At 33.8% G+C, this 14,603-nt stretch overlaps 1 protein-coding gene across 14 annotated transcripts in view; it reads right to left on the bottom strand.

Moving 5' to 3' along the window:
- Positions 1 to 14,603, bottom strand: part of VPS13A (vacuolar protein sorting 13 homolog A) — a 111,656-nt gene that overhangs the window by 32,117 nt on the left and 64,936 nt on the right. For 12 of the 14 annotated variants that reach the window (XR_004500561.1, XR_004500562.1, XR_004500563.1 and 9 more), the window contains 12 exons: positions 14,136 to 14,492; positions 13,305 to 13,406; positions 11,815 to 11,973; positions 11,435 to 11,696; positions 10,366 to 10,526; positions 9,190 to 9,293; positions 7,635 to 7,932; positions 6,088 to 6,483; positions 5,174 to 5,278; positions 4,935 to 5,081; positions 1,399 to 1,437; positions 285 to 413 (listed from right to left, as the gene is read on the bottom strand). Coding sequence is in view for 10 of the 14 variants with exons in the window: in XM_015652863.1 (XP_015508349.1) it covers positions 285 to 413; positions 1,399 to 1,437; positions 4,935 to 5,081; positions 5,174 to 5,278; positions 6,088 to 6,483; positions 7,635 to 7,932; positions 9,190 to 9,293; positions 10,366 to 10,526; positions 11,435 to 11,696; positions 11,815 to 11,973; positions 13,305 to 13,406; positions 14,136 to 14,492 (2,259 nt within the window). In the remaining 4 variants the exon portion in view is untranslated. The remainder of the gene's footprint in view (positions 1 to 284; positions 414 to 1,398; positions 1,438 to 4,934; positions 5,082 to 5,173; positions 5,279 to 6,087; positions 6,484 to 7,634; positions 7,933 to 9,189; positions 9,294 to 10,365; positions 10,527 to 11,434; positions 11,697 to 11,814; positions 11,974 to 13,304; positions 13,407 to 14,135; positions 14,493 to 14,603) is intronic. The other 2 variants (XM_015652865.2, XM_015652868.2) reach the window with 1 other exon arrangement.

Raw genomic sequence — 14,603 nt, 5'->3', positions numbered from 1 at the left:
AACTAATATTAGTACTTCTCACAAAGAATACTTGCAAAACAAGCTGTATTTTAGCTCCTGTAGAACTGCTCCCCAGAGAAGTGCTTAAAACAGAATACCTACTTACATCTGTTTATACACACATGAAAAAGAGAGTATGAGAATGTATTTGTATAAACAATCTTTTCCTCCGCTAGGGTTTTGCAATACCTGATTTCATGGGAAAACAAAGTTTTGAGAATGAAAATAAAAAAGTGATTTATGCTGTTTTACCTAACATCTAAATACGGAAGGCAATTTGTTACCTTATTGTCCAAATGCAGTAAAAGACAGCTTTCTTGATGATCAAAATTTATCTTCTTTGGAGGGAGATCAGAATTTTCAACTCTAACAAGCAGTTTGTTGGCATCATTTTCAGGCCAAAAGGGAATACACTAGAAAAGAAAAATAGAAATTTCAAAGTAAGAATACAAATGAGGTGTGAAATGCCTTTCACATAGTCCAAAATTCATCTACTAAATTCCATCCAAAATTTTATCAATTAGCTTCAGAAACCCTATTAAAAAAACCTGTAAGTTATTACTTACCTGAATATAATAAACTGGAAGGAAGTCAAGAAATAATTCAGACTACAGTGAAGAAAGTGAGGAGTTAAGAAGCTAAAGTGGAAAAAGTAAGACTTCATATTCACAATAAGAAGTACATTTAAAATGAATGAAGTACATAAATCCAGAGTATAAAATAGCTACAACATAGAAAATTCCAAGCTTGGTAAAATAAAAAAGATTAAACTGTTCTTCCATTAGCTGACCTTTTCCAAAGAAGTGTAATTTCAAATCAATCTTACAGTGACAAGGAATGACAAAACGTAATATTAGCATAAACACCACACCAGAGCAATTTGAGTACACAAGACATCTTGCAGTCCTTTTAAAAGTGTTTCACATATATTTAGAAGTACCTATACCCACATATGTATGTGGGTATAAAAAACACAACATGAAACATCAGGCAGCTTAATCAGAGAGCACATTCTGCTACTCACATTCACAACTGAAATAACCATTATGGATTTTAAAATCTCAAAAACAATCTCTCTTCAAGAGTTTACTTGCTAAATGGAGACAACCAGGAGACAGAGAAGACAGAAGTTTTAATTGTAACTAATGAAAAGTCTCTTACTAATTGAGTCCTGTCACAAGAACAAGCTATGACTAACAGTAACTCTCATCTATGAACAGCCAGTCTTTTTAGACAGACCATCTTTCCTGTATTTCAAACTGTTGACATGCAGCATCCAAAATTTTAGAACCATTTTTCTCTCTCTAACATAGTTTAAGAAATGAGATATCCATATTTAATTGCATCTGAATTCTGGAATTAATTCTTCAGTGGTGAAAGACTAGTTCACTAACTTACCATGCCACTAAGTTCCCTTTCCCATTGTTTCTCACACCACAGGAAGCAGGAAGACAAAGGAAAAAAATATAGTTAAACTGTAAGATTGAAGGCGTTATTTACATCAACATGTATCCCACAGACAAAGGAAATTTAAATTGTGTTGTAAACTATAATAAAACACAGCATGTGGAATTTTCAATTTGGAATTAATTGAGCCCAGAGGAAATTAAAGGAGAATCAGTCAACAGTAAATGGAAGTTTAAAATCCAAACCAAATAAGTAAACAGGATTGGCTAAACAAGACATTACAGAATCAACTATGTAGAATTGAAAATTTTTTGTAGTAGACTTTAGCCACAGATTGTGTCACATAATGATGTTGTTTACAAGCCTTTTACCACACATTCGGTTAAGTGCTTCACTGGATGTTACATTTATACAATTTTGCTTCCACAGAGGGATCTTAAATTTATATTTAGCAGTAGTCTTATGAGCAGTCGTCAGCAATGTCTTCTTTCTCTAAGGATATCTGTTGATCAACAGCTTTGCACTATACATAATTAAAAGGACTGTCCTTAGCAAGCCACTGCATACTAATCACTGTCCATCAAACTCCATTGTAATTTTGGAAGATCAATGGATTTTTCTAGAAATAGTGATGCATATTTCTGATGTATTTACTACTTTCCGGAGAGGGATGATGTTTCAGATATTAGTTCTCTGAGAGAGAACTAATTGAATGAACTAGAAGAATTGCTTTTTTTTCCTGGAAAGACAAGTTATTTGTCACTAAGAAAGAAGAGTCAATTTAAAAAATAAAATCAGCAGGAAAGTCTCTGCCTTACTTAAAATGACAAAAAATAGAATACTGGAAGAAAGAAGCAAGCCAAAATATTCATTAACATTTCAGCAAGCTACTTCGTTTTTTGAAAATCAACTGAATGTAAGAGTTATGTGAGAAATACTCAAAAAAATCACAATCATTAGTTAAAAAAAAAAAAAAATCTAGACTAGAAGAATAGCAGAACTCCCCATCTCAGCAGCAGGATCAGATGGAAACTTGCTCCTGGAAATTGTTCTGGATTAAGAACAGAGATAGACCAAAGACAGACCAGTAGAGGCTTGACACTACCTACAGTTAGAAGAGATGAAAAACACATTGGATAAGGCAACTGAATCACGAAAGAACAGCCCTGGTAGACCAAGTTGTCACAACATGGATTTTTAGAGACTGCCTATCAAAGGGGAATATATTGACACAATGTGAAAGCAGGCTTTAGAAGGGGATTCAGATTCTTCTGATGATTCAGATTCTTCTGCTCTATTTGGTAAATTGTGATATCTAACCTTTCAAAAGTTTTTAGGAGTGATCCTAAGATCCACAACTCTTCCATGGGTACTTTATTACCAAGAGAAGACTAAGATTAATCAATACAATTGAAACATCTAAGAAACATTGACATTTGTGGGACAAACTAGAAAATCCTGTAGGCACACAAATAAAACAGCCAACATGGGAAACCTAGATATGATATATAGAGAATATACTTCAACTTTCAAAATTATTACCTTTGAGTAGTTTTTGCAGAAATTGCAGAACTTTCTGTAAATATTTTGGCTTATTCTGATAGCAAAGATATATAAAATATAAGCCGCAAAACAAGAAATGTTACTATCTGATCACATTTCCTAAGAGCAAGACATTAGATATGAAGTTGTCCATACCACTACACATACACTATTATAGTGATATAGTAATTTCAGACCTTTATCAATAAACTCGATGAGAAATGCAAAAATCTCAACAACTATGTAAGGACAAGCAAAAGTTTGGTTCAGAGGAACATAAGAATATTAGCAAATAGAACAAACATGTAAGCTTATGTCATTGTCTTAAGTCCAGTATTGAGTAAAAGCAAAGAAACTTTTTTTGAAAATAATAAAGAAATGGGAAGCTGAACTGACTGAACATCTAAAGATCTAAACATCTTTATGCACCCTTAACAAAAATCACAATGGACAACACATCAATTTCAGTAATTGAAATAATGCTATTTAAATGGCACATCTTTGATGACTGTATCATTAAAGATAATATACTCAACTAAGGAGCATGTACTGAAGGTAACAAAAAAGTAATAGAAAGATCTGGTTAGGAATCTCATTGAATATATTCTTTGAACTTCTGCAATTTGGTTTGCAAACATTTTTAGTAATCACTTGGAATATTTACAATGCTGATATTGAGGTGGAGTGTGTCCAAAGAAAGGCAATGGAGCTGCTTAAGGGTCTGGAGCACAAGTCCTAGGAAGAGAAGCTGTGGGAGCTTGGATTGTTTTGTCTGGAGAAAAGGAGGCTCAGAGGTCACCTTACCACTCTACAACTTGCCTGAAAGGAGGATGTAGCAAAGTGGGGAGTGGTCTCCAAGCATCAAGACCAAAGGAAACAGCCTCAGATTGCACCAGAGGACATTTAAAGTGGCTGAGGAAAAATCTCTTCACCAAAGGGAAGTCTGTCATTAGAATAGACTGCCCAGGGAAGTGGTGGAATCGCCATTACTGGAAGTGTTCAAAAGATTTGTGGATGTGGCATTTGGGGATCTCTTTTTGTGGTGACTTATTTAAGTAGAGCCAGGTTTGTGGTTGGACTTGATACATTATCCTAGAAATCTTTTCCAAGCCTAACAGTCCTGCACTTTCAGGAGTCTACAGGAAATTATCTGGGCCTTCAACCACACTATTTGTTAGGCTAAACTCTGTTTTGGATAATGCTCTTGTCAAGGGGTAAGGGGAAGGATTTCACTCTTCCCAGAAGGCACTACAGATCACTTCCAGCTTTAAGAAACCTCCAACACTACCCCAAACAAGTGCTGCTTTTCCTACATGTTCTGCAGGAAGGCGTGATGCCCCCAAGACTCAACACACAGACAAAAGATAATTGTGTGGTACTGCAGTGCAAACAGACAAGGTGCATACCCAGTCTGCAACAGTCTCTGCAGCATAGACAAAAGCCCTAAACCCATTTACACACCACGTGGCCTGAGGGATCCCTTTCTAGGAAGTATGCATTGATCACTTAAAAGTAGCAGTGAAACTAGATCCAGAAGAATCTCTCTAGATTCTTGATCCACTTGGATCTCTCTGAACTGATCCACACTAGGGAATTTCTTCCCATACCACAGTGGCTTCATGCATAGCAGGTCAGCCAAAATATTCTACCACATACCACTGCTAAAATGAGCAGAAGCTCCTATGCCACTGCAGAGAGATAATACAACAATAATGTAATTTAGTAGAGGTCTTTTTCTCATATTATTTATGACACAAGGTGATAGAATAAAAAATTCCAAGTACAATGTAAGCCATCTTAACAGTATGTCCGAATGCAATACTGAGAAATGGTAAAGGACACAGATCATTGGTTGAAAAAGCATGGTGTAGTCAGGCATTGTCACAGAACACTGGATATGGCTCATGTTTTCCATTAGTGAGTGTTCGAACCAGTTTTTTTTCCTTAAGAGGCACAGCTTGGAATAGGTTCCATTTTAAGTTTACCTGTTGCAAAACAATGGGAATCCACTTTTCCTTGCCTTCTTCAGCTACCTCCAAAGTGTATTTACTTCTATTTGAAATCATAAAAAATGGAGTGAAGGTTACAATTCTAGTAATATTGAAACTGCTATTGTTTATGGTGACACCAACCTGTGAACAGAAAGACATTATTTTAAGTACACTTTTTTAACCCCATTTATATCTCCTGAAAATAATGAATTTGAAAGATAAATTTAACTCACTTGATATTCCTTTTTATGACTCTTGCATTTCACAGAACCATGACTTCCAACAGTGTCCAGAGAAAACTGATCAGACAGTTCACTGTCAGTTACCCTAAGCTGCACCTGTGAAGAAGTCCCCTGAATTAATTTTCTATTTACAATTCACTGAAAATATTTAAAGTTATATATATATATATAAAGTATACATAAACATAAATGTAAATACGGGTGTTTCTATTAAAAAGTCAAGACGTAACAACTACCAGTATCATCTCAAAAAAATATTTTCTACCATGCTTAGTTATAACCCATGTGGAATAAGCATTTTAAGTATAAGATATTCCAGAGGAAGCAATAAGGATTCTTTAAAAAATATTGTAATTAAAATTTCAAAGGTAAATCAATGCATTCTTGCAATCTCTCTCATATATATCCATCAGTATCACTCAGTATTAAAAAAATCAGGAAATCCATATGGTGAACCTTAGCCATAACCTAGAATCCTTAGCATTCTATTAACCCAGAATCAATCTATCAACCACCATTTCAAGTAGTAGTTTTTCAGGTAGCATTCATTGCTCAAATGCCACAGCTTTACACATCCTACACAATTTCTATGTCTTATTTGGAATAAGAACCTTTATTAATGCAGTTAAAAAGTAAAAGGATTTTTTTTATTTAGAAAACACTTCTCAGTGAACTTTTTCTTTCAAGCGAGGATATCTTCCTTAACAACACCTCTGATAATGTAAATTTCCTATCTCAAGCATATTTGACAACACGCTTATTTAGAACACTGTTTTTAGACAGAGATATTAGTTTCATGCCCTCTACAGAGCATAGAATACAGTAAATACATTTTAAAATATAAAAATGCTTTCATACAACAACATGAGGGAGTACAGAGGTGTCAGGTTTGCAAAATACAATACCTTGTTATTTTGACGGAAGTTTTTAGGCTGGAAAGAAAAAAGGAGGGGTTTTTTGTAATCTGGAGGATGCTTGCGGTGAATACCATCCGCTTTGTACTGTAACATTCGACCAGTTTTATTCACCATCCAGTAAGGACTGTGAATTGCTATTATCATCTGCCCAGTTGTGTAGGTCACATGAACAGCAATATCCAGTTCAGTCTTATCCAGCTCTGTGACACAGTGAAATGTGGTGAAGCTGATATCAGGGAGATTGCTTTTTATCTGGTACTCGCTTCTCCAGTTTTGATCAAGATAGTTAAGCAACTGCAAATCTAGTTTTGTTTGGTCCAAGACTGCATTATGAATCTGGGCTGAACATCCTTCTTGTAGAGTGTCATATTTGTTCCCATTTCCCTTAGAAAGACAAGAAGATACCAAACAGGATACATTGACATGATCACACACAAAATTCATATCAATTTTTAGTTTTTAGCTAGCTTTAAAAATTAAGATACAAGCTATTTAGGCATAATTTTGGAAAACCTTTTGTACTATTCAACTGTGTTACTTTCCTAAATGTCTACCTTAAAACAACATTTTGCAAAGAGAACCTAAGTGCATGGTCATCAATATTCAACATCAAAAATCCCATCTATCACCAAATTCAAACACACAAATATTCTTAAATGACAAATTTCCTCAACACAGCATTTTCTTCACTAAATTTAAACTTGTAAAATACATACTGAGCTTATTACTTCCAAACATTTGGTACAAGCTACAGTCCCAGTAATTGTTTATTTGTGATGAAGTTTTACTATTAGATTCTATTATTTGAGTTCAAATACTAAATATTCAGACCATCTGAAAAAAATCTGTCTCCCAACTATATTTCTATTATTCTAAGCAACATCAATAAGGAGTGGGATACAATTATACCAGATCCATGGAATGAAACATACAGTGCTGAGGAATCAGTGTCTACACTGCACGTTTTAGATCTTTTACACAAGACTGTCTCTCATGTGACACTGGAAAGAATACCTATTAACAGTCAAAGTGCACCTAAATTGTTTAATTTCATCAGGAAGGAATCTGAAGTCTGGCAACAGACTGAAATTCAAGCCAAAACCTGGAAAAAAGGCAGGTCTGTGAGAACTTGTTCAAAGCATGTTAAAAGCTACTGCTGAAAGTCAGCGACTGTACATAAAATCCTAACAATAGGGTCATCCACTTGAGGCAGTCTTCACAGAAAATGCTGCATTATTTAATGAGGCTCAAGTTGCTCTTGAGCAACTGAGTGACCCTCACAGGGCCCACCTTGTACAGTGTTAAGCTTCACTTTGCATATATATCTAAAGTATGGCTTCATTAACAGCACATTTCATATTCTGTGATAATATTTCAATTCTGGAAATACAGACTTTGACTATTTAAGACTCACCCTGATCTGTGAACTTGCTTCACAAATACTCCACCAGAACCCCTTAATTCCAGCCTCATTTCAACTAGCTTTCACAATATAAGTGGGAAACATCACTAGAATTCAAGCATTATGTAATTACCTCCACGGAATAAGTTATTTGGTAAGGAAGAAGATTGCGGAGAAGAACAGAAGGCCATAAATGAACAACATATGGAAAATCCCATTCATCTTCTGCACTTAATGAAGTTGTCAGTGAATCTTTTACAGGAACAATATTGATGATAAGTGAGTGGTTAGTTGACCTCACAGACTGGCATTTCCTTTGTAATAAACCATCAACATTTTTCATAATTTCATCAAATGTAATTCCTTCACACATATCATATTCTCCACCCACTCCATTTTCACTGGCTAGTGGTTGCAAACTCAGTATGGATCTGTAAATGAAAACATTTTTAGACACTTAATATTTGACTGAATGCTGCAATTATAAAAAAGTACTGTGCAACAGGGACATTTTAATATTTGTATTTATGATGATTTCTAGCAGTAGTTCATTGCATGCCTTTATCGTGATTAAAAGAGGAATCAAATTATGGACTGGATCCCAATATTTCATACTCTTGTAACAGTTGGGGTTTTTTGTTCCATACCTCCACATGCTTCCCATACAAAGAAAGAGTAATTGGAGATTCTTAGGAATAAACTACCGAATTTCCTTACATGTGCTACTCTGCTCCTGTTCTAAGCTAAACATCTGGATCAACAACTTACTCCTAAAACACGCAGAAAGTGCCCCTCTTTTCAGTCACATAAATCATTAAGTTAGTTCATGGATTATTTACACACATGGCTTTTATAAGGCAATGGCTTGAATTTAATACACCTGCTTCTGAATGAAGATTTTTTTTTTGTTTTAACACAGTTCCTGACTGCCTAGTGTAACTCGTCTACACAACTGGAACATCACTAAATCTTACACAGGTGGTTAAAAGTATCAATGAATTAATGAATCTACAGTAAAACATAACTTAAGTAATGAAGAAGATGCAAAGCTTTCACTGTAAAAAATGAGATGGGTGTTTGGGATGAAACAGAAAAAGGAAGTCTCTGCAACCATAAAAAAATCGATCAAAGCAAACCTACCTACCTAAAACTTGGTGACAGTTCAGCTAAAATGCACATTCAAACTCATTGCAGTTTTGTTATTAGCTTGAATGTGATAACAGCATAGCTATGCGATATGCCAACTTTTTCTAAGGTTGATGAATCTTTTTTTACATCTTTGAAAGAGTTTAAGTGTATAGCTTTTAATCTGTTTCTTCACAATCAAAAAACCAAACGAAGCCTTTTCAGGAAAAAAAAAAAATGCTGCACTAATTCACCAAACACCACCCCCTAAGAAGTGTATCATGTAAATTACAAGTTGCAGAAGTACCTGAGCTCAGATTTTTAAAGTAGCTTAGATAACTTAACTTGTTCATAAAAATGGATCTCAAAATACTTCAAATTCAACAATGAAACAGTACTCTGTTTAACACAGACTACATGCCCTGAGAAGATCCTACCCAACAAAGACAGCACAGTATTATTTAAGTAGCAAAGGTAAACAATTTTTTTGCATAATTGTATGGATACAATAATTAAAAATATATAAATGTATTCTACTATAAAAGAAAAATATAATAAAGTACCTGTAAGAGGAAAAGGGTATGTTGAATTCATTTGCTGGTGAAGCAGTCCCTAAACATCTTCCTTCCTCAAAAACATTTAATGGGATTGAAAAGTGATTCCTTATCTACGTAAAATAAAAATGCAACAACACATATTAGGAAAAACTGTAAAGACAAAGTATTTTCAGCTTAATAAAGCAAGAATGAGAAGTCTTGTTTTTCATCTTTCCCATATACCATTCAGTATTTCAGAAGAACTGTCTCTAAAAGAGCAAATATTTTTAAATTATCTGGTTGTGCAGTTTAATGCTATATTTTGTTCATTAAATGCTTTTTAAGGAGAAACACAAGACTTTGAAAAACCAAAGACAAGCAAATCTCAACTATATGGTGACATTCCAAACAGTGGTCTCCTAAAAATATAATAAATACAAGGTTCAAAAATCCATAGTGAAAGTATAAAAGAAGTAGAAGTTTAAGGTTAAGTCATCAATGTCCATCCTGGGGCACATAGTTTTCTTGCAAACATTCTTTTTTATTTATTATGCGGTTAATTGAATGGCATTAATTAGCTCTTAGGAAAAAAATGCAGAAAATACTCAAACAGTAAATTTTGTTATTAATCAAATCATAAAGCACTTTGATCAAAAAAAACTAACTGAAATGTAACACGAACACTACTTCTGTAAGAGATAGAGATATATTGAACTGTAATATCTGATTTCTCACTGTAGTTACAAACCATACAATAGCTATCAAAAATACTATTCAAACAAAAAACATATACACTTGAAGGTCTCACTTTTCAAATGACACTGTACTGAATTTGAAAATAACATATCAATAGTACAGGATGAATAAAATTAAATAACCTGACTGAAGGATAACTTGTGGAACCAAGGTAAGATTAAAAGAAATTTGATGGCTTCATACTAAGCAAACAGTTCAAGACCAAAATTAGAGGCAGTATTAGTTAACATTACTAACGAATGATCCTGATCCAAAATGATTGATGTCCACCTGCATCCAAACCCTCTATCACTTTGAAAATGCTTTTTATTCTTGAAAAATCAAACACAAAGCAAAGTTATATGAACCATTCAGGTAACTTTTTAAAATCTGTTTTTTCATGTTTATTTAAAGATGATAAGATTATTTTCAGTCATTAAAAAATTAAATGTATGGATATATAATGACCTGAACAGGGGAACGTATAGTTATCATCTTGCTTCCTTCAACTGTGTCAATTTGACTGACAATTGACCTCTCAACGCCTGATTCCTCGTGTCTCACTTTGTAAATACATCGACCCACTTTAGTCAATGGAATCTTCTCCACAGCAGAATGATTATGAGGACCTAGAATGTGCAAGATGAGACATGAAACATGCAAAAGGAGCACAAAGAAAGAGTTGAAAGACAAAAATGTGCATTCAGTAGAATTTCCCATGTCATTCAATCTAATAATAAAAAAACTGCCCACTGGATGAAAAAGTACAAGCAGCACTCTTTATACGCTGCTCTTACAGTGTTACTAAGGAAACAGCAAAGATTCTTTTCTTGCCACAAGGAAAAGAGTAAATTTGTCCGTCACTCAAATATTTAAGTGGGTTTTGCTACTGCAAATAAAATTAGTGCCTCACAGGAAAAGTTTACAGGACCTTTAACAGAATCCAGGTCTTGTATTGTTAACTTATATAAGTTAACAGAGTACAGGTCTTATATTGTAAAAGCAACTCAATTAATTAATCATATGGTCAATTTTGAAAAACTGCCAATTGCTACAATAAATCAATTCAAACTGTAAACACATACACCACTAAAAATAGCTAAATGTTAATTTTGGCTTTAACTATGGTTTGTTTAAAATTATTTAGAACCATCTTTTCTTAAAAACATTTCTCTCAAGAATAAATTCTGTAAACACACATATATACAGTACTCAATTATTAAACAAATTATTTTGAGCAGCTGAATTCTGTAATAACATATAAATGCAAACAAATATCTGACTACAATAAAGATTATTACATAAATAGTTTATTGCAGTAGAAAACCTATGCTGCAAAAATTAAGGAGTATGAAATACATAATTTTCAGCTGAAAAGGCTAAAGAAGGATTTCAAATACTGCCATGCATCTAAAATTCAAAGAGACATTCCTTTCATGTTACGTTGTCCTCCAAAATTAATTGACTTGTACAAGACACTGTATTAAGCATGATAAATATTTACAAAAACAGAAGATACATGAACTTTGGAACTTACAGATCTGAATGTAAAATCTCTTGCTACACAGGGTTGTCATTGCTGTGAACTGGTCACTCTCATTTCTAGTTCTGACAAATTCCATATTTAAACTCTCTTTGTCTTCTAAATGAAATATTTTTGCTCCATATTCAACATTGAGGACACTAAAGGAATCACTAGGCGAGACTGTGATAGGAACTCCTAAAGAATTTATTACTACAAATGGTGCTCGGTCTTTTTTGAAGACGTCTGAAGTTTGACTAGCTGCTTCAGCAAATGCCTAGAAAGCAAAGAATCAATAAAAAACATAAACATACTGAGTAAGACTTCACCAAGATGATCTCTGCAAGTATTCATCAGGCAATTCTTACACTGCATAGTTAAGGAATCTTTCTTACCGTGCCCAAGTTACTCAACATTTGCAGTCCTAGCTTGGACAGTGTAATGTTCAGCTGGTCTTTTGAGGAAACATTTATTACTGTTTTATATTCTGGAACTTTGTAGTTCTCTTCTTCTTCATCATATGGTTCAAACAGTGCTTTTTTAGCCTTCTTCATCTGAAAGGAGATGTTTAAAGAATTCTTATCTGACCACTCATTTGGTAGAAGAAAGTTTCACCTTAAGACTCACTATGTCTCCTTTTCCTATTTCTATGTCCTGACAGAGTTTTCTTTTTTGTTGTTTTTGTTTAAGTTTCTATTCTCAAATAAAAATGAAAGAGGGAGAGAATAAGACAAGAGACGAATTATATATTCAGGAAGTCAATGAAATTCCAGTAACAGTAGCTAAATTTATGATTATTCAAATGTAAAGAAAATATATACTAACATATTCAATAAATATTGTGTGAAAACATTCATCTTAACCTCTTGAGTTAAATGTAAATTAACTCAAGTTAATGTGTAAAATGTTACACATAAATGACTTCCTAGTGTTAAAACAGTCGCCAAATTTAGTTGTTATGTGTTTCAAAATCAAATACCTATTTTGTTTTCATTTGGCTGAAAGAAAAAATAAAAAAAACCTGATGGAATATATTCTGTAGCCTTCAAAACTTTTGGAAATGATGTATTTCTCATTTTTTTATTTCATATCGGGATGAGAAGGCATGAGGTTTGACTCACTATCTTCTACCTCTCTTTTGTATTATGTCTTGTACCTTTCTGGAAAATTGTTGGGGTATTTTAAATTTGCAGTTTCTTAACTGCAGTAACTTAGTCTTTATCCTTCTAAGGCTATTATTGTCGAAAGTTTCTGATGGTAGTCCTAGGAAAAGGGTGGGTCTTCAATTCTGAGCAACTTCTCAGGCTAAAAATACTTGAACAGTTTCGAAAAAAAAGTCAGGACACAATGAAATGAAACAGTTAAGACAGAAAGAGGACAAACAAAAGGTACCTCCCATCCTTGGATAAGGTCTTACCTAGTCTGAGAACAGAACCTAGTCTATTCCCATGAAAGATGAAAATGAAGTGTTAAGAGCACTACTCCCACAATACTCTTCGGGCGACTCAACAGCTATCAGTTTTTCCAACACAATTCTGCAACACATACTATTGTGGAACCAGTGCAGTGGCTTGTCTTTCCAAAGTCACTGAATGCATCACCAGCATATGGCCTAATAGGACAAGCTGATATAAAGCTGTTTTGATAACCCTGTGCAACTAGAATAAAAATTTGCCACCTGAAAAACAGTATTTAAGAGATCTGTGAGTCTAGATCTTTCCTTGTAGAACAGCTGGTTTCATTTACTATTTTGGAAAAAAACTCTCAGTAACCAACAAGAAAGAACAAAATTGTTAGATTAGTCTCAGAAATTAAAGGTGGAGAGCATTTGTTTTTTTCTAAGGTATTGTAATGTGATATTTGAGTTCAGCTTTGGAAACCATACCTTGATTTCAAGAGTCCATGGCTTGAATAAGTCAGTCTTCTCAACTTCTAGAGGTTCAAGCAAAGGCTCCCACACACCAAACATCTCATTAAAATAATGTACCTATCAAAATCCAGAAATCGGTTAGGAATTTAGTGAAACTTAAATAAAAAATTCTGATTTACAAGTATATTAATTATTTTGGTAATCTAAAAGATTCATAATTAGATTGCACTTTCAGCTGCTACCAAAAGATGAAACAAATGCATTAGAGAAAAAAATGAGGCAATCTCTACTGCAAAGTCCCAGTTCCAAGAAAGTGGTAAAAATTGTGCCACTAAAATGTAATTTTGGCTTAAATGGTAGGTGCACTGGAATTCAAAAGATCTATAAATAAGGAAGAATCTACCTACAACAATCACTGACTTTTGTCATTAATTTCCAAATATGAATCAGTTTGGATGTTTTATGAACAAAATTTGTACCACCTTGTATTCTTTAGAAACAACACATATTCTACTGTAATATTAACTGAAGATTATTAGATATTTTAGCCAATTGCCATTCCAACACTTAACACTAATGCAATAGGTCTTTAGGAGTGCAAATTTGAGGCTGCATAACACCAATTACTGTGCCATTAATTAACATTATATTTGATGCATCAGATTTTCATTTTTATTTAGCTATCTTAACCCATCATTCCCATCATGCTCCCACAACACATATCTGTAGTTTAGCCATCAAATATATGGGTTTTCTTTTATTGTCTAAATAACATGTATGTAAAATTTAGACAATAAGGCTTAGCATCCTAGGAAAACTTCTGTTCCTTTTTGTAAGATTCCTCACCTCTAGCTCAAGACGAGAATGTAGGTTGATTAGAGTACTCCAGTTCTTGACTTCTCCAGTAAACGAGGACTTGGCTAAAAGCATTGGCACTGTTCTGTGCCCAACGCCAGCTTCAAGTGTTAGAAAAACAGATTCTATATTAATTTTCAATGACTCTCCTGTGGGAACCAGTTCTGTGTGTGGATTTTTATCTTCATTTTCATTAGTCTCTTCTAGAAACCACATTTTCAGGTTTTTTATATCTTTCTTATTCCACAAATCAGGAGGAATTTGACTAATCTCTTCTTTTGTTGCTTCTGTAGTTTGATAAAGAGCTGATGTAATAGTAATTACCGTGTTTATGATTATTGGTGAAACCTACAGAAAAGAAATTGGAATAACTGCAAATGAGATTCTAGTACAGAAAACAGCTAGTTTCAGACACAAAAGTATAACAATTATGTTACAAAAAGAAAACACTTCCAAACA

The sequence above is a fragment of the Parus major genome, chromosome Z (genome assembly GCF_001522545.3).
Source record: "Parus major isolate Abel chromosome Z, Parus_major1.1, whole genome shotgun sequence".
Classification (NCBI taxonomy): Eukaryota; Metazoa; Chordata; class Aves; order Passeriformes; family Paridae; genus Parus; species Parus major.
This window is presented reverse-complemented; position numbering and strand designations above follow the sequence as displayed.